General features: G+C 40.0%; 1 protein-coding gene across 2 annotated transcripts in view; it reads right to left on the bottom strand.

Annotated features, from left to right (window-relative positions):
- Positions 1 to 25,385, bottom strand: part of CLASP1 (cytoplasmic linker associated protein 1) — a 186,229-nt gene that overhangs the window by 72,378 nt on the left and 88,466 nt on the right. For both annotated transcript variants that reach the window (XM_009327145.1, XM_009327146.1), the window contains exons 11-21: positions 25,050 to 25,142; positions 23,566 to 23,711; positions 22,665 to 22,800; positions 21,860 to 21,930; positions 21,227 to 21,286; positions 20,438 to 20,515; positions 18,445 to 18,612; positions 17,614 to 17,663; positions 16,254 to 16,424; positions 5,979 to 6,086; positions 2,519 to 2,686 (exon numbers count right to left, since the gene is read on the bottom strand). In XM_009327145.1, the coding sequence (XP_009325420.1) occupies positions 2,519 to 2,686; positions 5,979 to 6,086; positions 16,254 to 16,424; positions 17,614 to 17,663; positions 18,445 to 18,612; positions 20,438 to 20,515; positions 21,227 to 21,286; positions 21,860 to 21,930; positions 22,665 to 22,800; positions 23,566 to 23,711; positions 25,050 to 25,142 (1,249 nt within the window). The remainder of the gene's footprint in view (positions 1 to 2,518; positions 2,687 to 5,978; positions 6,087 to 16,253; positions 16,425 to 17,613; positions 17,664 to 18,444; positions 18,613 to 20,437; positions 20,516 to 21,226; positions 21,287 to 21,859; positions 21,931 to 22,664; positions 22,801 to 23,565; positions 23,712 to 25,049; positions 25,143 to 25,385) is intronic.

Below are 25,385 nucleotides of genomic sequence, written 5' to 3'. Positions count from 1 at the left end.
CCCAGGGAAGTGGTTGAGTCACCATCCCTGGAGGTATTTAAAAGACATGTAGATGAGGCGCTTAGGGACATGTTTTAGTGGGCATGGTGGTGTACGGTTGACGGTTGGACTCGATCTTAGAGGTCTCTTCCAACCTTAATGATTCTATGATTCTGTATAGGTGACCATGCAGGACCTCAGCATGCCAGATGTGCCTCGCCGTGCTGCCTCTTGGAAAACAACATACTTCAAGGTTTCCAGCATACAGAAGGAACATACTTCATGGATTACCTGTGGCCATCATGGAAATTTAAGCTAGCAGCAAGGTACTGATGTTAACTGGCACCCGCATGCAGAGGCTTTATTAGTTTGCCACTGCCTCAAAAGGGCCTGAAAGAGTCTAGTGGTTGGTTCCTGTATAAAGCCCAACTGCACGCAGGGACCCACACTCTGTGTGCTTACTCTTGCACACAGAGCACTGGTCTGGCTGCAACTCCTAGTTACCCCTGCAAAAACTACACAAGTCCATGGATGAGTTACGAACAGGATCAAGGAATTACCGATTTCTAACAGCCTGATCTGCACGATGGTTCAACACCCGCTGCACTGCAACATGACCACAGACTTAAGAGATGTTTCAGCCCATGGGATAAGCACGTGTATCAAATACATAAATAATCCCACAAAGCCTAAAGTACTGCATGTACATTTGATGTCATGTGTGCTCAAGCACCTTCTTGAATCAGACTCTGAAAAAGTCTATGGACATATTTAGGACCAAGGTGAGTGGGAGTCTATTTAATGAAATGAACAAATGAAAAAACTGTCAAGGAAAGATAGGGACTGAAGCAACACAATAAGAAAGCATAAAATACTGTTAGCTACTATATTATAAAGTAATAAATACAATGGAATAATGGTATAAAAGATGACAGCTCAAAAGCTATCTCCATCCAAGCCAATATTACTATTTTCAAGATCCAATGAAGACAGTTTCTGCAACTGAGTGCTAAAGGCACCACAAGTGTCAGACTCTCCTGCTCCCACGACAGCCCAAAAGAATAGGCTTTGGCCATCAACCGGGGGGGGCGTGTGGAAACCACACATGTGATAGATCTGTCAGAGCTCTCTCCCACTCCCAAAGAACAAGCACTGACTGTGTTCACAGGGAGCACCATCAGAGCAACAAGGTAACAAATTACACTTTCAGAGGAATTCAAGGCTCCCATAAATATACCTGAAAGCAGGCAACCCAAGAGTGAGGATTTTACACACAGCAATTTCCCTTCAGATGCTCAAGACTGTTTCAAATCAGACCACATAATGTGATGATCAGTTTAAGTATATCTGATGGTACTATCCATCTTTCTTTGTTTCCTCCTAAAAACAATGTTGTTCTGCAGAGTGACAGCAGAACAGTTACCTCTTATACTTGGGAGGCACTTTACATTTTAAAAGCAATGAACAGAAAAGCACAATGTATTCATACAGAGCATACAGAGGCGATAAAATAGATCAGAGATGAGAAGAACACTGAATTTGGAAAAATAATCACAATAAACATGCAATATTTTTTTATGAACCATAACAGCATATGCACTCAGGTGCTTTAAATTCATTTCAATATACTTGAAGAATAAGATACTTCTCTATTAACAACATACTCTAAATAGAAAGGTAGTTTAAATTTAAAATACAATTGCTAAGGCAGTAGTTAAATTTAATTGACAACAGTAAGGATTTAATTTCAATCAATTTCAACCTACCTGTAAATTCTTTGGAGATATAAAATAATTTAGTAACAGTATTATTTAAAGTGTTCTTCCTCTACATAAGCTTCAAACTTCTGAAAACATTTCCATTTAAAAAAAGAAAACAATATTTACTTGTTCAGACAGCACACTGAATACCTTTTCACCTCAATTCAGATACACAAAAGTTTATATATAATGATGATTACTCACCTGACTTAAAAAATGAGTCTGCTGATAAATTTGAAAATAAAAACTATTATACAATATTTACATAACAGTCACTGAGACAAGAATATTGGAAGCAGAATAATTAAAGCATAAGTGTAAAATGCCACCTAAGAAAGTGGCTCCAAGATATTGAGGATGAGAGAAGCAAACCATTTAAGGTGCAAAATTTCTAAAGTAATCCAAGAAGGTGCTCTTGGCCCTTGATTCCAACAGACTGTAAAGACTGCTCAACTCATTTTAGGACTAAGCCGTTGATGCCAAATGAGGTATTTTTGCTGTGATGGTTATTCACGACAACTGTTTTTGCTGCCTGATCTAATAACATCGCTCACGTTGAATTTCAAACAGAAGGCATAACCTGACATCTTTAGGCCTACTTTGAAACTATAGCTCAACGTGGAAAATTAAAGTTACTTTCCTACAAACCACAATCACATTAACTTGCCAGCTGAAAAACTCAGAAGAATAACAGTAACGCATAAACAGTTTCCTAGTCAACAGGAAAGTCCCTCCTTCGAGCACGTCAGTCAGCATGTCACTGCAGTGACTATTCTTACCTAGTCCTATTCTGTTGGGACTTGTCTCTCGACTGCATCCCTGGCTCCGAGGGATCTTGCTGCGCTTCTCTGAAGATGATGGCACTGGCTGGACTCTGGATGTTCCACCACTCAGGCCGCCATAGGCGCTTCCTAACAGCTTACCCGGGGAACTAGACCGGCTACCAGCTAGAAGAGAACCAGAAATAAGGAAAAAAAACAATTAAAAACCTCCAAGATTTTAAATACTCTGAAAGCAAAACTGGAACACAATCAGCTCTAAGAATTTGATCCAAATCACTCAGAAAGCTAATGGGAGTGTTCCCCATGGGCTTTTGAGGAAGGCTGAGGAAGCCCATGGACAATAAACACGGACATCTGCAACCCTGCCTGTATGAACCACGCGGCTCTGTCGGGATCGAGACCAAAGCAGCCACGGCAGTGTATGAATGCCCCAGCTAGTTTACGCGAGCTTGTGGAGGTGCCAGGAGCAGCCTTGCTGCAGCAGCATAGAATTCACAGGCTGCTTCACCTCCTCACAAAGCAACACAAATTAGCTTGTGTGGAGCACTGTGCTGCAGTAAGGCAGCTTCTGGCACAGGTAACCTGCTGCAAGGTAGCTCAGGCATCTTCACGCTACACTGCAGTGGTGGCATTACTTTCCTAATTCAGTGAAGGAAAATTTAAAAAAAAATACCATCTCAACAGCAGCGGATCAGCACAATAAAGGGTAAACCAACTGAGCCTGTCACATCTGTAGAGATGCTGGCTTACTTGGGTCTGACTGGTTATTAAAGCTAAACTATTTAGTTATTTTTCAGCTGGAGAAAATTTTTAGCAAGTTGAATAGTTGGCCTGTTTTATTTTTCTTGTCTGTTTGAATAGTCCACAGCAAGTTTACATTTGTTCTAAGCCACGTTGTCTGCAAGACAGTTACTAACCAAGATTTATTTACATATTTACATTCCAGCTGCAGTAGATATTTCTATCTGAAATAGTCTTGCTAACTCAATGAGTTGAATAATATTTTTTCTTTTTCTGTGGATCTTCATTTGCTAAGTTGTTTGAAAATTAAGTAACACTAGCTTAAAGGTAACCACAAAGAACTGTGAAAGTAATAGATTCAAGACTTTTTTGCTTCTTCAGGTATATAAAAGTCACTAAAAATTTGCTGCTGATATTACCATTCCTGACATTCTACTTGTTTGCTAAAACAGCCAGGAAAACTATATTTGAAAAGGTTACGAGAACATACTCGGGCAAGCTCACATTCTGAACCAATATTCATGTTCATTTCTTTCTGAAAAGTATCTACACATCTTACAAAAATTTCAGTTCCAGATACTACTACGAGTAGCAAGAGTTAAAGACCGTTATTCTGTCTTAAATTAAGGAGATATGCAATTCTATTAATCTGATGGACAATACCATAACACATGTATTATTTTAACTTACTTGCCCCCTGCAATTTCTTGGTCAAAACGATTCTGAAGTTATCAAACCATATACTCCAATACTGTATGTGGTGCTGGCTCCCTCCCCCTCCCCAAAAAGAGAGAATACTTGTGACAGATGCCAGTCTCATGAACAGCATCCACACCCTGAAAGCCAATACTCCTCTCAATTACGCTGCTGCAATCTCACTGATGTCAGCAGGGTTGCACTGAAGTTACTGCAAGAAGAATTTAGCACCTGGGGTTTAAGCTGCAGCAATGAGCCAGCTTCAATATGCAGAACATACGCTTACCATGTTTGATTACCATGAGAAAGCAAAACCACTTGCCATACACATTTGGATTTATGACTTTAAGAAAATACTTTTTAAGTCTCATAGTTAGGAGAGAGTGAGGGAAGCTAAAAGCTTAGCAGTTAAATGTGAAGGAAATAATGTAAGAAAGCAAGAAAGGGAAAACGTTTCTTACCACCAGCAGGATTAGCTGATCTGGATCCTTGATTAGGAGGGCAGACCAAAGGACAGGCAAAAAGTGGATTAAAAGACAGCAAGACAATACAGCATTCAGCATGCAGTTTATGCTATACACAATACAGACAGATTTATTCACAAACATGTCACTCCTAAAGCCTCTGCAGAAGGCAGTGAGTTAACGTGCAGATGCGACTAACAATTTCCCAAGGTTGATCAGCTTCTTAGCTAAATGTCAACCAATACTCTGAGACCCAAGTTCTGCTCTAAATTACATGCCAGCCCAGTCTGCAAAATTGCGACAGGGTTATCCACTGTGTGGGCATGGAGAATTTGGTTCTGTGACCGTATTATATTTGAATTCATAAGTTGTTTCACACGATGTTCAGCTTAAGGATAAAGATCACACCTGGTTAGGCTAGGCTGGAATTGGGATTCAGCAAACTAGACCAAGGGACCAGGTTCAGATGTGACCATCCTAAAGCTTCGTAAGACATTCTATAAAAAATTAAGCCCATAATCTTTGAAACCTTTGAATACTCAACTATTCTTTAAATACTTCTGAGACTTGTCTCATCTGGTCTGATCGTTTTTCACCAAACTAAGTTTAGGAAAAAACATCATTTCTGCCTTTGGATTAGTTTTAGGTTCAAAACTGAAGAAATCAATTTAGATCAGCATACCAAAGCCCAAATTCCTTCATGACCTCAATGTAAAGATTTCTATTTGGCCCATACTGAATATACTACTTCTCTCTTCAGCTCTCCCAGCCTAACACAATGCTATAAACTGCTTCCCCATCCTTCCAGCATGACAGAGCAAAGCAAAGAGAGCATGAACAGAGAAGGGCTTTTAAATAGGGGTACAAAGTAAAACAAGTCCTCAGAACAGGTCTTTCAGCAAACCCCACCTCCTCTTACCCACAGGCTTGAAGGTCCTCAAAACACGAGTGGCTTTCTCCCTCCCCCCCAATTCCTTCTGAAGTTTAAGTGACAAAATTCTCCTTAGATACAGGACAAATATGCAGCAGCTTCGTATGTATGGCTTCTAGGGGAAAACCATGCCTTGCCAGAGAGCACAGATGTGTCATGTGAATCAGAGAGCAGAACCACCACCCCTGTATCTACACAAAATAGGTAATGTCCTATTTTAAATTGATGCCAAATCCCATTAACTTCAGACAGCTCACACGTTACACAAAGAAATACAGTCACATAAGCAGGAGAAGCTTGGCAGGGCAAGAACCCAGGACAGCAGTCAGCTACAGACACAGAGGGTGTCTCAGTGGGACCCAGTGCAAGTTATTTAGTCCTACACATCACAGCAACATGAAATTCTGCTGCACAACTAGTAAAAAAAAGGCAGCAACTAAGCACTCAGATTTGGGACCCTATTTGTCAGCAAGAGTACACACTGGCTGAGTGGGGATTCATTTTGTTCTATGTCCCAACATTATTAGCAGAAGTGAGCCAAATCATCAGCTGATACTACTACAATTCAAGAGAAACATATTAATAACTATTTGTTCTGCTCCCCGAGAAATAAAACACTTCTTACGCTGGGACTGGGAAACTACTTTAGCCCGGCTGCGGCCTCGGGTATCAGCAGGCGTTGAGGTGACGCTTGTGGCACTGCCAGAGCTCTGTCTTCTTGTACGAATCCGACCTGGAGGAATGTAAAGACAAATCAGACTGTCAAGAGGTTTCTTCCAAAGGCAGCAGCAGTGTCTAACATGCTGTTCTATGCTTGCAGGATTGCTATACACACAATTAAGCAGGGTACAAAATAAAAATTTTACAGGCATAGGCAACATCTTTCATTAGACTGGCTGAGACGCAGGGCAGGGAGTGGAAACAGTCACGGTCCACGAGTCTGAAACTTCCTTGCTTTCTGTAATGCTATCAGCCAGTTTAATTAAAAAATATTACCTCTCCCATAGCCTTTGCTTCTGTTCTATAGTAGCTTCTTTACAAAGGATTGACAACAAAAATGTCAGTCTCCTAAATGCTGCTTCCTATATCAAATTATTACTTTCTGACAAGGCGATCACTCTTTCGGAGACGGGTGTGACAGATGCCCCCACAAATTCCATTGCTGGGATTTCCAATTAGCAGTTCGGTGCTTTATATCCTGCTCTACAAGCAGAGGCTGGCATGCACTCCCGCAAGAGTCTGTCAACACAGCCTGACCACGCTTTTATTTCAGGCTCATTGAGTTTTCCCTGCTATTTACAGATCCCTCATATTTATCCCGAGATCAGTGTAACTTTACTTGTAATGGAGAGTCCCATTTAACACAATCAATGTCGTGGAAAAATGATTCTGTGTGCCTGCTCTTTATTTAAGCGGAGAATGGATAAAAAGTCTCAAAGTGTTCTTGGCCCTTTTTCTGTCCTTTCCTCATGAAAAAGCCACAGAAATTTAAGCTAGAAAAGCTTACAGGGTCATCAGTTCATCCCCTTCCTGGGGCAGGGCTGTTTCCTACAGAATGTTCTTTCCAGTGCTAAGCTTCAATTATCTGTCTCTAGTTAATGGGAAAGAAATGATAATTAAGAGCAACACAAAGAAAGCCTCCATTAGCACTTTTCAACAACTCAGTTCTCAGCCAAATCTGAAGCTGTTTCTCAGGACTGATGCCAGTGCTATCCTGCATTCAGAGGATGACTTCAAGTTTCAGGCACAATAATAAAAGGATTTTCCACAACAGGTAAGAGAAGAGTCTAGACAACTGCACCCACCAGTTAGATATTCATCTCCTGCCCTTTGTTTCCACCATAAGCATACAGAGAAATATGAATAGGGAGATATACACTTCCCACCCAATAAAATTACTTCACATAGGGTACACATGCAGGACAAAACAATGGCAAGCAGCCCAGGCTGAACGGACTAAGAACTCTGTTATTCTGAGCTCTCACAATACTCATAACATGGTCTGCAAGTTTCTGAAGACACAAAGTGACAAGGAGATGTTTAAGAAGAAAGCCTAGATTTGCTTGCAGGGGAAAAAGCCTAGAAGACAGCTGTACTTCAGACCTCTCCACCAGCATCTAGTTTTAAAATAGCTCAGTAGGCAAGATAGAGATCTACATTCAAACAATTATTTGTAGGGGAGACATAGAATAAATAACTAGCATAAAACTGGGAAAATACAAACCAACCACTTTTTAACTACTGGCTCAACTAAACAAGCTCTGAGCATGTCCACATGGCTCCAGCCATGAAACTGGCTGCTAAGATCTTCTTACCACCAGGAAGGCTGCAGGTCTCCTCTGCTCTAGGACATTATCTGCCCCTTACAAATGGTCAGCCTGATACGCAACCCAGAGACAGCTCTATAGCTCTTTGCTGGCCTATTCCCATCCCTCGCAAGTTTGGCACATGCACAGCTACACACAGATGAGCAGAGCTACTGTGCCACTTGCCACAAGATGCATACCCCAAACCCCACCACAGGCTTCAAAGCAGGTGTACGTGGGTGTCCTGGTTTCGGCTGGGACAGAGTTAATTTTCTTCCTAGTAGCTGGTACAGTGCTGTGCTTTGAATTTAGTATGAGAACAAAGTTGATAACACAGCGATGTTTTAATTGTTGCTGAGCAGTGCTTACACTAGTCAAGGACTTTTCAGCTTCCCATGCTCTACCGACTGAGAAGGCTGGAGGTGCACAAGAAGCTGGGAGGGGGCACAGCCAGGACAGCTGACCCCAACTGGCCAAAGGGATATTCCATACCAAGGGATATTCCATACCATGTGACGTCATGCTCAGTACAGAAAATGGGGGAAAGCTGGCCAGGGGGGCTGCTGCTCGGGGACTGGCTGGGCATCGGTCAGTGGGTGGTTAACAACTGCATTGTGCATCACTTATTTTGTATATTCTATTATTACTATTTTCGCTTCCTTCTCTGTCCTATTAAACTGTCTTTATCTCAACCCACAAATTATACTTTGTTTTTCCCCAATTCTCTCCCCCATCCCACTGGGGAGGCGGAGTGAGCATACAACTGTGTGGTGTTTAGCTGCCTGACGGGTTAAACCACAACAGTGGGGAAGGGAGGCAGAAGGACCTCACGCTCTTGTCAGAAGCCTCAAGGCTTCCTTTCATTTCTCACATCAGGAGAGCATCACTGGTGGCAGCAGGAGTACAAAACAGTAAGACAAGAAGTTAAACCTGACCAGTCTTAGGAACAAGTAATGGAATTAACTTAGATCCTTCCAGAATGCTTTGGCATTGCAGAAAGTCCTGGGGGGTAACTCAAGCTGAAATTCAACATTACACACAGTAACAGACAGTATTGGAAAACACGTTTAGTGACATGTATGGCCCAAGAATTAATGAGAAGGGACTGATGTCTTCTCTTATGCACAGGCCACTCTTAAGATCCTCAAAGTTTTCTGTTCTTCCTGCATCTACAAAAATCTTTTTTTTTTTCTCTCTGTATCAGCAGGTGAGTAAGAACAAGAACACTGGGACAATATGTAGTAAGTGACTCTCCCACCTTAGGAAATACAAAGCCTAAAATAATACATAAAGAGAAACCAAGATTAGCTTCTGACGCCAATTTTTGGGGCTTTAAGAAAAATGAACCAAAGGGTCAAACTTAATTAACATGATTATCAGCAGGATTAGAAATAGAGAACTCAGTCCTATTTTGAAACCCCTGAGAGTCAGTGGACAGACTCCTACCAACTTCAGCAGTTTCTGAATGAATGAATGCCCAGGAATAAAATTCTGCTTCCTTTTGGACTGGTAGATCTGCACACTGATTTTGTCCTAACAGGTGTCAGGGAGAACAATGTGGGATGAAGAGGTGCTCTTGCACAGGAGGAACAGTCCCAACGCTGATACTGGTTTTCTCATCCTTCTAAAAAGGCTGACAAGCATTTGAACTAACACTGCACTAGACTTGCATTGTGCAAATGATAACAGGAATAACAGAAACTAGAAATTCATGACAAAAATGATGTAATGGTACGAATACTGCGATAGCACAGTAACAGCTCACCCTAGGAGTACTTTTTTTTTAAAGTCCATGGGATAAAGTAAAACATGAGGGGAAAAAAATGCCTCGCAGATTCCAGGTCAAATTCTTCACACAGTTACAAGGAAAAAGTGCCATCTGATATCAGTTATATGTATTCCTTGAAGCACAAATTGTTAATGTACTTTCCAAAGTTTTATTTTCTGAACTTTAAAAACTATGTATTTTTTTTCATACATTAATCTTACTTGCAGCATACAAATGGTTCAAAATAAGTGACTCAAAGCTACTCTTCAAGAAAAGAGTTAAGATTCTAGGTTTTTCCTAGAATCCTAGAAACCTAGTACAGTTTTTAGCTGTAGAACAAAAAATGACCAATTGGAACTCAAAATTGCTTTAGGCAAATCTGTATGAGATAGAAAACCAGGAGAGGGATCTGGGATGTTTCGTATGTTAACTGATCTTCACACACATGCACAACTTTTAAATTAGTCTTATGATATCCGAAACCTATTTGCTTTATAGTAACATAAGATGAATCAATATTTGTCTGGCTTGAAAATCTCAAGGTTTTTAATATATGTTATACCAATATATATATATTATATACAGCATGTATATATAGAAGTTCATCTATACAATACAAACATCTCTACTACATTCCCTTAAGGATTTCATCTGCAAACAAGAGTCTGCATTCTCATCCAAGAGTTACTTGCACATAGCTCATGACCCTACCCCAGACAGAAAAACTAATTTCAAGCAAGACCGTAAATAAACATATCAAGTTATTCAGACTTTTTTGTTGTTGTTAAACTTAAGCAAACACCTCCCCTCCCAAAACTTCTTTGCTTTCAAGTGGATTTGTTTCCATATCTAGCTCAAACTGCAGATGTAGCAATTCATATTTCATAACCATTATTTTTCTCCTCCTCTTAAAAGAATTACTGCATCCTGACAACAGCGGCACAGCAAAGGAACAGATAAAGACCGCCCCAACTAGTTTCCAAAAACCATAAAAGTATTTCCATAAAAAAGCCCTTGATCTAAATTTGACATGTGACACCACTGTTGGTACAGAAAGTATTTTGAAAGACTCCATATAAATGCTTTGTGTTAAGAAACCACTTGTGGGGGTTTTGGTTTTATTTTTTAAAGTTACTGTCAGTTTTTACAACAATCAATGGATCAGAATCAACCTTGAAATGTCTAACATATGTCTAAACCCAGGAAAGTTGGGTTTGGTTTTTTGGTTTGGTTTTTTTTTTTAAAAGGAACAAGAAAAGGAAGATTCTGTGATAATGTTCTTGCGTTACAAGAGGCTTCATCCAGCAGCATTGTTCCGAGTTCCTCTGGGAGGATACTGCAGTATCTCCATCCCCCGTGCTCTGAACAGACATAGGCTTTGTGAGACCCAGCCTGAGTATTACACTGAAGAAAATGCCTTTCAAATTGTCTAGAAATGGTCTATAACAGCTCCACAACTGAGTTTAATCAGCTCCATGCTGTGAATAATGATACCTACAACCACAAAAGTTACATATGGAAGCACTGGGATGGTAACGGTCTCTCCGTGGATGAAGTTAATGCATTTAGGTTCCTCAGCACTGGGTTTTTCCCCTGCTTGGAGAAAAACATTCCTGAGAGCACCTCTAGGAACCCCCTAGCTGTGTCACTACTAAATGACACATGGACATCTGCGAGACATGCACACATCAATTAAAAACATTCTTTAGATACAAATCTGTAAACAACTTCTTACAATGAGCACGGTATGGTTTCCATGTGTATTTAGCACATGTCCAACATTATACTAGTGTAAGACCTGATTCTGCACCGTAATTTCCCCTGAAAATCACTCGACCCTTACTGGAAACCATCAGCATATGATGCCTCTGGGTTTTGCAAAAGAATTCCCTCCGAAGCTGAGGGAACAATAGTGGCACCACTTTGCCCTACATCCACAAGCACAGGCAAATCAAGTCAGCACTTGCAAAGGGATGGACCAAGAGAACAAAGAAACATACTACCTGAGCGTTTCCATTTAAGATACCATGCTCAGTCAAACTTTTGAATCATTCCTTGTCCTTGAGGTCAAGGAAGAGCTCTAAGGCAGAGAAGAAAACAGCAATGGTGATTTCATAAACCTTATGTTACTCCCAAAGCCTTTGGTAAGGCTCACGATGTCCAGCTGAACTTAGGCTCAAAAAGAGTGGTCTGCTATCTGAAAACTATAATAAATCAGATCTTATTTCCTTTCTGGTGAATAATAAAAAAATATTAAAAATTGTGCCACTGACTCTGGAAACTGCTGATTTTGTTTTAAACTTGCCAGTTTCAGGACAGACCAGCATTTATGCTTCCCCCTTTTGGGAAAGGCTGGTCTGAAGGGCTTGTCTTTATGCTCACTTTGAAAAAAGGCAGCCAAATAACAGAAACACTCTGAACCGTTATTCTACACTAAAAGTCAGCATTATGCACCTTTTTTAAATACTCCTTGAAAAGCCGTTTCATGATAAAACAAGCAGAAACTTTTCTGAGGTCTCCTTCTAATCAGGTATAACATACATGGATTTAGGGCACAACTGCTACTTGCATAGCACTAGCTGTGAAGTCCTGATCAAGATTATAAAGGTTTAGATCTTGTAAGCTTTCTGCCTGCAAAGCTCTTAATGAAGTTCAAGAGATACCCATACATGAAGGGTCTGGGCAACCAAGACATAACTGTGCACTGCATGAAGACACAGCCTCACAGCACAGAGACAGCAGAAGACCTGCACAGATTTAAGTGGTATATAGACTCACGCTACCTTTCCATAAGGAAGTGCATTTCAACAGCATTTGTCAATTGGGACGACACTAAAAAACAAAGGACTGATACCCAGCTCTTAACTTGTATTCCTGCCACTGGCATAAACCACTCTGTCTTGCTCCTGTTTTGAGATGTCTGGCTCAAAAACAAAACACTAAGGAGAACTGAGGGCAAAGCAGACGGGAACTGCCAAGTTCACACAATGCTGGCTCCCGGCTGAGGGGAAGGTGCAGAACTTCTACACTGTAGCTACAGAAAGCCATGATGGGAACCAGACTGCAGATTTAATGTCAAGCTGAACCACACAAAAAAACCACAGGGATTCGCTCTTAAATTACTTTCTGGTGACCTGCACAAAAAAACCCCACACCCCACAAAAAAACACCAAACCAGGGGCACGGGTGCGGATGGAATTTCTGCTTTATGTTCAAAGAGTGCCTCTTGCACACACAGGTATTTCCAGAGCATGGGGATATTTTTCTCTTCCCCCACCCCCTTAATTTTTACATTTATGTCAAGAATATAAAATTTTGCCCTCCCTGTAGTTCCTGGCAAACTCTGCAAGATCAGAGAGTTGGCAGAAGACTTTTTCTCAGCTCTCATCTGTAGGACACATCGAATCCTGAACAAAGGCTGGTTTTCCCTTAACTGTCTCAACAAAGGAAAATAAAGACGAAGAGTTTCAAACAGTGATTAAACTCATCCTTCAAGTGCTGTGGCTGTAGCGTGCCACATTGTTATAATCCTCCCTGATCCTCACTCCCCCCAGGAAAGAGAATTCTACAGCAAAAGGAAGAGATGAGATCTGGTATTTAACACGAGGGGGATGGCAAACTCCACATCTCACAATCTCTACCCCCCAGGCAACCTGCTGGTTTCCATTACAGATTTCTATCAAATCCAATCTACCTCCAATGTAGCTGAATTGGGGGGGGGGGGAAGACAAAAACCCCCACCCTTTTGCATGATGACAATAAAGCATTTAATAAAGTAAAAATAAAGGTATTCCAGAGGACAGCTGTTGGAACAGACATCCACAAATATTATTACAGCCTAGGAGAAAGTTGAGACCTGCATAGGGTAATTCATAAATTAACATTAAACTTTCAACATTTCAAAGTTAGGCCAAAAATAGAAAGGTTTAAGAACTGGGGGGAAAGGAAGAAGAGAAAAAGAAGGGTCAGCAATGAATAAAAAAAACAACTCAGGATTACAACAATCTGGAACTTTCATCTAATTTGCCATTGATTTAGAAATACAGGTGTTTAGGCCAACTTCATATTCCTTATCACTGACAGATCACAATGCAGAAACACTTGCCCATGATGCAGAGCCAGTTCATCTCTCAACACTAAGATAAGTACCAGTTCCAAAAACAGTAGAGACCTTTCCCTCTAAATAATAATTCAATGCATCAATAATAGTAAGGAAAAAACCACACACATCACAACGGCACAGTGGCACTTCTGAGAACACCACATCCAAATACAAGCAGCCATCAAGGATACGAGCACAGTCCCACAAGACAGTAATAGATCCCTTGAAAAGAGACTTGCATCAGGAAAAAATAGGTTTGTTGGGGAGTGTGGTATCTTCATTATGTGTAGAAGGCATTCTTGTTTTCAACTCCTGTCTACCTCAGAAAAAGTGATTTCTCAGTGATCTTTTTTGCTTGAGAGAAATAAAGAACAAGTTTTGACAACGAGCCAGAGAACCAGACTGGGAGCCCTCCCAAATTAGCAGGCTCAATGTTCTTGAAAAAAAAGCCTTTCCTCCAACTGTCTTAGATGTAAGCCATCTCACTCAGACAGTTAGCAACAAAAAGAGAGCACTCAGGTTTAAAGAGGTTGACTAAATATTCCTTCCCTAGAGATCATTGTTTACTGTCCTCATTTTTCTGCCATGTGATCATCTCATTCAATTCTCTCGCTGCCCAGTCTCTTCCCGAAAGCATTTGGCAGTTGCGACCTGAGCTTTGGATAGAAAAACACAGCAAACCTTTACACAACGTGGAGCAAGAAAACACAAGCAAGCCCTCTGTTGATTTTGGGGGGTTTTTTGGGTTTTTTTTCTGTGTGCAGGTCACCTTCAACCAAAAGCAGTGCTTTAAATACGGAGACCCACATACAGCTTTGTGATCAGAAGTCAAGTCATAAAAGCAGACTAGTGCTTATTAGTGGGGAGGAGCTTGAAGAGAAAGTGAAGAATACCCCATGGCATCAAAATGAGCAGGACAACCATGCAACACTTCATGCAGGTCACCAGTGAACATGGATGAGAACCAGATAACACTTTGAGAACAGAGACCAGGTAGGGTGGTACAACTGTGGACACACCTCAGTTACACAGAGAGACTGCTTACCCTCGGTTTTAGTGGTAGTACCATCTTTAGGCAAATTAAAAAAAATAAGGAAAGGGTTAATAGGGAAAATCAGTAACATCAACAGAAGCGGGCACTATATATTAGCTACAGAAATACGCAAAAAAATTTAATACAATTGAAGAAATGAAAAGAGTTTGACTGAGCAGCAAATTGAAGCTTGATGTATCTGAAGAACAGGCAGGTTTTCCCTCCTGCAATAACCAACCTTTGCCAAACTCCATTTTCTTTGTTTGCCTCACCATTTCTCTCATAGGAACACACAGGTGACAAACGTCCCTACTAGCTCAAAAGGAAGCAGGCTTCTTTAGGAGCAGCCACGTTTGCATCACTTAAGAGTTCATTTACTGCTTTTCTCCTACAGTCTGTTTTCAGAGCAAGACTAACACTGCATTCAGTCTCCCAGCCCCAAGGACAAAGCCAACTTTAGTAGATACTTCCCCCCCTCTTCCGTTCTTCCTCATGACATAGGCTTGTTTGAAAGCAGTTTTGCCACTGAAGCCAGTACACGGCGCGACTGAAAAATGGTTGCATATGTAAGCTCAAAAGCACGCTATTATAGCAATGTATCTGAATCTTGAACCAAGTATGAAGAATGTAAATCAGAATAAGAATTCAACTTCTGAACCAAATACAACCAACACATTTAAGCCAAGGTAAACTATTTCAGATATGAAAGAAACCCGTCTACAAAAGGAATCTATAGAAACTATCCCTATATAATTCACCAAGCCTATTTTATCAGACTAAAGACCAATTCCCTCACAGTAAGCAGAAGCAACTTTTCAACTGACTCAGTGAAGACAATCTACACAGCTTAAATCAAGATCACCGACTTCTGATTTTTCTTCCTGTTGTAAAGGTAAATCGATGAAAAGTCTGGAATTAGATTAGCATGAAACCAGCAGAATGAGAAACTAGCTCAGATGATCAGGTCTGCTCATAACTGAGTTGAAGCTCTGCAAAAACGGTGTCAATCACCGCCTTGCATTTCCTTCTCCATGCCTCCTTCAACGGCATCTCCAAGAGAGAAAGATCAAATGCAAACTTTGCTGTAAGAAACCCTGGGGCACCTGAAAGTGATATACGATGCTTTGAGAAAAATATGTGACATGTGGCAATAATCCAGTAAGAGGCAGCATAAGGAACAGATACTAATATCCTGTGGGGTGAAACGGGAAGGCCAACTTCTCCTCTTTGCTTCTACATCTTTCTCTTTTGTAAAACAAAGTGATCAAACTCAACTAAGATGTACTATTCAAAGCATAAAACAATTAATGGAAAACCAGTTTCAGGAAAAGAGGGAAGGAAGAGAAGGGAAAGATACAGGTGACAGGGAGAAGTGTCAAAAAGAAATGAGCAGTAAGTATTTTCGTCAACAACGTCCCAGAATCAGAATAAGATCTGCTTTTCCCCAGCAAGAAGAGCGAGACACAGACTACTAAACAATTCAAAACCTAAGAAGTTGCTTCAAGTCAGTTCTGTTGCAATTTTTTTCCTTAATCCCAAAGGGCAAGAGATTGCACGCTGATCCTGGAGAGCTGGTAACTATCTCAGAGATACGTTCTTCTACTTAGAGTTTAATATTCAAATAAAACTACAAGGCACTTTCTGCTAGTAAAGGAAGCTAACTGCAAGAGTAGAACATCATGTAGATTTACCTAGTGATGCGTATGAGCCTGGGGGCAAGGCTGCAGCAGAACTGAAGGGGGTGGATGCTCCAGAAGACGTCACTTTTGACTTGGCACTAGCTGCTGCATTCACATCGACGTCACTGCGGGATCGCTGCAGAGATCCTGGTGTTGACACAGATTTTGTACTTACTGTAGATGCTGCAGATGGGAGTGGGAGATCCAGAATAAAGAAGATTAATTTTTTGAGCTGTGTGCTTCAAAGAGCCTGACAAGCAGTTTAATGTACTATTTTTAACGCTCCCTGCTGGCACTGAAATACCTCAACTAAGAATGCTTTATCAGGGCTATGTGGGCTTCCCCACACTGCCTGCAAAGATATTTCAATGCTAACCTGATGCTGCCTTTAAGAACTTTATCAGACTAAATGCTGAGATCAAAAAGGCTGCCAGGCCAGTAACAAAGAAATTTCTAACAGAACCTAGATGGGAAAGTTCAACCACAGTACCCATCACCAGCCTGTGAGTTGCTGGCCAAAACAGACCTGCAGGTCTTTCAGTCCAGGTTCTACTAACTTCCTTCCCAACACACCTCATCTTCTCATGAGGACTGCTGTTCCCATCACTTGTTGATGCTTACCCTCTTAAGCATGAAGCTTGTCTATTCAGCTGCAAGCAAACATGCATTTGTGAGCAAAATCAAGTAGGTTCCACGCCAATATCTCCTTGAATCAAAGGTCTCAGTAGGGTGTAGTGTATACACAAACCAGCCAGAACCCAATCTTGGTCAGGTGTAGGAGGCAGCTTATCTTCTACCAACAAAGTTTTGTCTGTTGTATTCTGTATTAAAATTTACTATTTAGATTATTGTATACATTTACTTAGGACAGGAAAGCTGCACCTAAATATTCCATCTAATAGTGAAAACAGATTAGCAACAAGATGGAATTTAACGTCGTAGGACTTGTGTGCAGACGATGCCTCCAGTAAGTGCTGAAACCACAGAAAATAATTGACAAAAAATTGTAAAGCTGAATGCACCATTAGACTATGTAGCCGTATGTCTTAGCGTCAGCAGTAGTTTATTCGAGCTACTGCACAGCTAAACATACCTTGGTTACAATTTTCAAGGCTTTTTAGCCTTCCCTTCAGGTGCAAGCAATAACAGATTTACTAACTTTCAAAAGCATCATTATATCAGCAGTTGATGCACAGAATGTGGTGTACAACCCAAAACTAATTAAAAATTTTACATAATAAGTTGCCATTTTAAGGAGCAGTAAACAGTGATCAAAGTTGTTCTTTGCATATTATAATGTCTGAAATTCTCATTCTAATTCATCACACTTCCTCAGCAACACCTGAGCACATTTTTCAGCTCCTGTTCTCACCTCTAGATGTAGTACTTCCAGTAGGACTTCTTTTGGCAGATAATGGACGGCTAGAAGTTAATATAAATATTTATTAAAACAAAACTGCTATTTCAGTCATCAGTAACAGTGCTAGTCTGTTCCCTGAGTACACAAATTGAGTTAATAGTAAGTTATTTATGTACAGGAATAGACTAACAAAGCTTATTGTTTAAGAATAAATACAGTACCACCATGAATTTCTTTACAAAAGCACTAAGAAAAAAATTAGCATGCACATTACTTGAGTAAGAAGAGATTTTTAAGAACACTTATGTTGCACCCATAAGTTATGGATATTTTTCATATAGGTCTAACTTAAATTGCAGACATTTGGATCCTAAGTTGACTGTATCTCTAAGAGAAGCTATAACACATACATTCAACAGAAGAGTTACATACTGATTTTGCAGTTACAACTCAAATTTAGGTTAGTCTTTTTCCTTCTCTTCTATGGAAAGACGCAGACTTACACTTCTAGGATTAATGCTAAACACAGAATTTCAATCCATGCATTGTTTTAAGCACACCTGGAAGAAATGACTAACAGTATCTGCTGAGCACAAAAAGCTTCCTAGAAAATTATTTATGGAGTCAAGATAATGATAATTTTTTTTCTTTTTAAAGCCAGTAATGGGTTTTGCGCTGGCTTTTTATTTTAGTACAACGTTAGCTAAAAAAATTTTGGAATAACCAAGTGTTGAGGCCAAATGATGACCAGATGAGACAAAGCAATGTGATGGCTCCCTCCCCAATTCAATGGAGCTATCTGCAGTTGTTTAAGTTGAGAGGTGGTGACATCGAAGGACTTACTTGAGACTCTCCTGGGAGCTGGAGGAGGAGCGATCCGACTGGGGCAAGGACACGATGCTGTCAGAGTTCTTCAAATGCGACTGCAGGGCCTTCTGGTAGGAAGACTCCAAGGTGTGGTACAAATGCTCTGCCTCTCGGCTGAAGTGACTGTGGAAACCCCAGTAACACCTGGAAGCAAGGCACAATACTGTGAACATTTTCTTGTTGTGTTTTAGGGGGCAGTGGAGCACAGGTACAGTCAGAGCCCTTTTCACTACTGGCATTAGTGGGCTCATTAGCCCAGTCATTCAACCATCTACTGCCCCTGACACCCTTAAGACATACACCACTTTCTTCAACCCATTTTATTGCTCAAACAGCCAGACAGAAGACAAACCAAATGAAAATAAGAAGAAAGGAACGCACCATTTGGTGCGCTGTAAAAACACAAGTAGTCAAAAAAGCTTTATTACAGAAGAAACCCTCATCCCTCCTGCTGTCTACCGTATATGGGAGATGGTAAGACCCACTAGACTGATACTAGTTTGGGACTGGGTGCTCAATAGCTACTTCAAAAATATGCTAAAAGCAGAACGCACATGCATGGGCCTGATTCAGGAAAGCACCAGCTGGTGTTGTTTTCTTAAGTTTAACAAACAGCTCTTCTACAATGCTGCAGAGACAAATCTTCTGTACTGAGTTGAGGTTGTCGACTGTCTTTTTGGGAAGAAATGAAAAGGAAAAGGAAAGAGATGCTCCTATAGACTTCCAGTCAGTGCCATGCTGAAAATAAAAGACCATTTTAAGATGAGGGAAGAATTCCTCTCTGGTCCAAATCTCCTGGCCGATGGCTAAACACCATTCACTCTCATCACAAAGGAGATAAAGACTCTCGGCACTTTTCAGTGAGCAACTAATGGGCAGTTTAAGAGTAAGATCGTCAGCTCAAATGAATCAAGAGTTGTTTGTGTGTGACAGCCAGTCCTCAGAGAAGTCACCTGCATTCTCACATCACTAGAAGGAAACAAATTTCTGCCTTACAATCAGCCACACTGTTAATTAAGAAACATGGGAAGAGAGAATTAAGCATGCTCTCTGAAGTCTCATGCCATTCTCCTTGCTGTCTATTCAGCTTAACTAGTCACCTGCTGTGATGTCTCAGTGCCTACAGTATTTTTCAGTAATGGACACGTTCCCTTTCAAAAGGATTTAAACAGTCCTGCTGTGAAACACCTCTGCTTATAACATAGCATTTAGATTAATAAAGTGTATTGTTCATTGATTTCATGTTTTACAGCATCCTCTTTCTGATGAAAAATGTTCCTGTAGTGTTCTGTTCAGAAGGGCATGATCCTAGTATATCAGCATACTACCATAAGTACAAACACATTAATGGAAATGCAAGAGACCTTCAACAGAAGAAAATTAATTGCGAATATTAAGGTTTCCTATAGATACACACAAAGATATTATTTCAGTGTCATAAAATATTTCCTTTATTTAGGATACTATTTAGCAGTGTACGAGCACAAGGACTTTTGTTGCAAGAGTAGCAAATAACGCAGTCTTGCATACAGGCCAAAAAGGAAGAAAAGAATATATTGCAAATAATAGTATTTTTGTACTAAACGGAAGAAATCTGTTAACTGCAAGCAACTCAAACATCAAAAAGAAAGACGAGGTTAACAGTTCGACTCTAGACTCTTGAACAACTCAGGTAAGCATTTTACCTGCTCAGACAGAAAAGAGACAATAAAATATTACAAGAAGAAAGTGAAACAAGCACCATTAGAAGATGTGATACATATGTAACTCAGCCCTATGCAATCACCTCATATGACATCGCCTGCTGAAGTACACATTCCCATTGAAGCCAAGGGAAACTTGGCATCAACTGCCAGGAGAACGTAACTTGTCTGGACTTCAGTCTCCAACATGCAATACCATTGACTCACAACAACAACAGGGTCAAAGAAGGGGAGGAAGAAAAGACACCAACACAGCTTCCGCTTACTTTCTTGCCTCTATCCTGGCTTCAGAGTCTGCATCGTGAATTCCCTTCTTTATCGTTTCAGCTAATACTGATATGTGTCTGAAATAAAAAGGAAAACATTATCCAGCAGTCCAGAAAGATGCACCATGCTTAGAAACAAATGATTAATTTGATTTTGCCTTGGTCTCCAAGAACAAAGACTTAATCACATCTTCCCACTGCCATGTAACATCCTTTGGAGCCTTTATTTATTTACTCTTACAAGTCAGTTTTATTTCACCCACATTGCTGACTAGGAAAAGGCAAGCAGCATTTTTCATAAGTCAGTCTTTAGTTAACTACTGAAACTGCCTGGGTGCAAAAACACTCTCTTAACTCTTAGTCTTGCACAGCCTAGGGCTAAGGAAATTGTGTCCCAGTCTCTTCTCCCTCAATTACTTTCACTGTTCATTAGTTTGAAGTACTGTAGAAGCCTCAGAAGCTCCTGATAAACATGTAGTAGCTTTCACATCATCTCACTTTAGGGTGCAAAAGGAAAAAAAAAGAAAAAAAACAACAAACTATTGAGTTCAGGGATTCACTCAGTCAGATTTTCCAGGGCTGTCATAGGAGACAGACTCACCAAACTGACTGCCAGAACTACAGGGATGAATGGTGTGTGCACACATATGTACGTGCTTTTTTTGTGGAAAAAATATCTCTACTAGAGCTATCCGATATAATCTCACCTCTTAGATTATCCTTTCTCCAGAATTAACCTCCCCAGACATAAGTAGGAAGAGAACCCACCCGCTTGTTTTCAGAGCTTACCTTTCTAGGGAGTGTGTTTGCCACTCCTGCAACAGCAAGTCTAAAAATTCAAAACATCGCCTGAGAGAAGAAAGAGAAGAAATGCTGAGTTTGCCAAGTTAACAGAGGCACACTGACTTTGCCATGCCTCCTCTGAACAACAGCCACAAAAGCTGAACAAAACTTCAGCTGAACAACAGCTGAACAAAACAGCTTTTGTTATGAAGCTTTTTGGGACATTAGAATTCAGTAACAACCCTGATTTTAAGTGCAGAGAGGACCATTAGCACATCCAGTCCAACTTCCAGATGACACTACCACAGAACACTACTTCTGCTGACTGGCTCAAAGAAAACGTGTCACTATAAGGGCTAGTAGTGGGGAACAGCAACATGTCTGTAAAGAAGCCAAAATAATGTGACTTTATTAAAATGACATGTAAGCACAAAGATTAAAGAACATTTTTCTTTGAGAAAAAGTGCCTTTTCTTCTCTGCAGTACTGCAGCTTACACAAGATAGCTGACTTTGAATTTGATCCCAACTCGTGGGGGAGAATGAGATGCATTCTTTAGTAAGCATGAATGTTATCAGAAAGTACATGTGAACCTATTTACTGGTTAAAAAAAGAGAACAAATTCAAACTAAATGCTCACCTTCTAACTGCAACAGACTTGGAGGTACAATTACTGGTTATGATGGGTATTAATCGAGGGATGTGCGTATGCTAGAAGAAAAACAAACAACAAAACCAGGAAGAAATCTTTACACTACAGTTCCATGCAATGAAAGGCCATGTCCTTCAGCCACCTGAGCCCAGTATGTAGATATTTATTTTTCTTCAATTCTTAAAAATAGAACTGCTAAATAAAGGAACACTAACAGATATAGACAGATATTTTTATTATTAAAAGTATTTTATATTTTATCTGTTAAAATATCTTTAACAGATATTTTATTTTCTTCTATAATGACAGGATCCAGTGAGTCAAGGAGCTGAAGTCACTGCAAGAGGATCTAAACTGTCAGTGGTGACAACTTGAGAGATATCAGGCTATCTACAGCTTCCCCAATGAATCACTAAGGCAGAAGTCACCTCCGTGACCTAATGGTTTTAGGAAACGTGCATTGGCTGTGAGGAGTTTTAGAGCATAATTAAGAGGATGAGTCTGTCCTGCAAAGCAGGTTTAAAACCCATTCAAAGAAAAAAGTTTGCTCAGCTTTTAGAGGGATAGAAATATATTACTCTGCAAAGAAACATTTTTCCGACTATCTTGGCAGGGCTTAGCTATCATCATCTACACAAGGCTGCATGACACCTGAGAAAGCTAAGCCCAGCACAATCAGAAAAGTAGATTAGGCACTTAATCTAATTTTCATTGCAATAACATTCATATTTTTTCAGAAACACCACCTTATTTGGAAGTGATAACATTTTGTTCTCTTTTGATGTATACTTACTCGAATGATTAATCTAACTGCTACGACACCAGAAGTGGCCATGACCTTGGCACTATTCGGAATTAGATTAAAAATTGTTGGCATGATGGCTTCTGCCCCATGGTCAAACTTGTTTCCCAGAACTGATGACAAATGTCTGAAAAACAGAATGAAGTCATGCTGGTAAGTGTGCTGAAGATTAAGCCAGTCAGACTTCTACAGAACATCTGACATAAGCACATCTGACATCTCACTCTTCCTAACTGTCAGCTCCTCTCCAACTCCAAAGGACAGAGAACAACGTGTTTCCAAAAAAGTTTGTTTACTTTCATTTCAGACTTGTGTTCTATATTCATCTGAACTCTGAGAAACAGTAAGTTCAGCATAAAATAAAGTAACTAGCACAAATAAAAATTTATTATCAAACAAATGGGATCATGCTGAAAGAATTATTTTTCTGAACTTACTAGTTTGTATTACAGTTTCTCTGAAACTACCTATTTTGCCTTAATATGCACAAATTTCAAAAAAGCTGTTAGAAACACTGCAGCGCCCTTTTTCTTGAAGCATTTCACAAAGGATAAACCATCAAAAAAAACCCTAGCTCAAACCAAACCAGAACAAAACACAGATATTTTCAGCTTTATTGTTCAATCCTTCCCTACTTGGTGCATGAATGCATGGCTTGCTCATTCATTCAGCATCTCAAATCAGCATTGTTTAAAACTCAAGAACACAGTTTGGCCCAACTACAATTAGTGGCCTACATGGACATGGTTTTAAACAGCTGTAGTAGCAAAATCATGTTCTACCTATAACTACATAGTACTGGCAGCACGAGTTACATCCTAGATGTGTTTAAACCAATGTCTGTCCCTTTTTTCTACATCACATTTCAAGTGCATTTAGACAGTAAACTTACCCCAATGTGATACAAGCCTCTCGTACTACTTGAGACCGCAGGTCTTTAGCAGACAATTTAAATGCTCCATCCAAAAGTCTTAAATGTTGGAAGAAGTTATCATATTCTGCAGCTCCAGCCAAAAGTAAGGAGCGAATCTTTTTCAACTGTTAGTACCATAAAAGAAAGCAGTGACTGTTAATGAGCAATGAACACAAGGACAGTTATGTTCAGGGCTGGTACTTGGTTTCCAGGGTCCTCATACAACCATTCCTCAATATGCATTGAGGAACTCTGTTCTTAAAGTCCAAGCAATTTCATTATTTCAGATCTTATATTCAACTTCTAGGTTAACGTACTAAGTACGATAATACAAACACGCTAGCTAACTGTTATAGGAATCCAGAACTGTTGCATACAGCTACTCAAACTGTATTGTTAATAACCCAAGCATTACTTTAAGCCAAAAGATATCTTGAAGGTTCTCCTCTGTTCCCCTTAGAAACCTCCTATTTACACCACCTTCTAAAGCTCAGGTCTTCTCACAGCTAACTATTGTATTAAAAGGATTACTAGACTTGAAGGGCATGGCTCACACTCAGATCTGACTTATATCTAGAATATGTCCATTGATTTCATTAAAATAATTATCTGGCTCTACTAGAAGTGGAACCCTGACCACATCAAATTGAGAAGTTTTCTATTACTATTACAGGGACCACCATTTCATCCTATGGACACTTTCACAGGCCCTCATGTGTACTGAGGCACCTGTACAGTGCCTCGATTTAAGCTCACTGTTACTCAGTAGAGCAAACAAAAAAAAAACCCTGAAGTAAGCTGAATCAGCACAGTTTGCCACTCAGATCTGTAATACAGGATTTGACAGACATGTCAAAGTTGCTACACCAGTGATGAAAGCCTACGGTGTAGACAAGATCATGCATCTATTTATACCATGAAGACAGCTCACCTCAGTAAATAAAACTCAATCTTGGCATGCATATAACACATCTGATTTTCCACTTCCACATTTCCCAGAGTCATATTTATTTATTCAAAACCTAAGTGTGTAAATTCTTTCTGAATTTTTTTTACACTTTCTTTTGCAAAAGCATAAATAAGTTCTCTATAAGCAAGGTGACTTCCTGCCCCATCAGGAAGTTTTAAGATATTCTGAATACCACTTTTGACATTTTGATTTCAGCATCTGCTAGCAAGTTTCTAGCTTTACATCTGGATCTGCTGCACGACTTCCAGTTCAACCTGATGCTGTCTCACTGGATTCTTGTATATCAAATAGCATTTTCCTTCACAGACATGGTTTAAATTCAGTCTCATAAGGAGACATTTCCCCCAGGCTTGGGGGAACATAACAGATGTTCACCACTTACACTACATTCTAGCCTTACTCTGAGGTTCTCCTAGTACCTTCTTCATGGGATTAAGCTCAGTGCAGGAAAAGCTTATATTAATAAGAGTTCATATCTAAGTTCACTACTTACCGCGGAAACTCTCTGCTCCCAGTCATGCTTATCATCTGATAGTATCTCTCTTATTTTGTTTATGGATTCCTCAAGATCCCGGCTAGAATAAATCTGCAAATTTAAATACAGAGTAGCACCACAATGCAAGATTTACTCCAAAAAAGCAGATCACTTCCCAACTACATTCTTACATCCTTCGCTCCTCAACACTTAAATGTCACATGCTGGCCTTGGACACAGCTGGCTTTGCATAGTGCAAAGAATTTACACCCATTTCCTGCAATCAAAAATTACTAAATGACCACAAGATGACTGAAGGATTATTTTTTATTATTTTACTATATTTTCACCATT

The sequence above is a fragment of the Pygoscelis adeliae genome, unplaced genomic scaffold, assembly GCF_000699105.1.
Source record: "Pygoscelis adeliae isolate BGI_AS28 unplaced genomic scaffold, ASM69910v1 Scaffold227, whole genome shotgun sequence".
Classification (NCBI taxonomy): domain Eukaryota; kingdom Metazoa; phylum Chordata; class Aves; order Sphenisciformes; family Spheniscidae; genus Pygoscelis; species Pygoscelis adeliae.
Note: the sequence above shows the minus strand (reverse complement) of the source record. Positions and strands in the feature narration are given on the sequence as shown.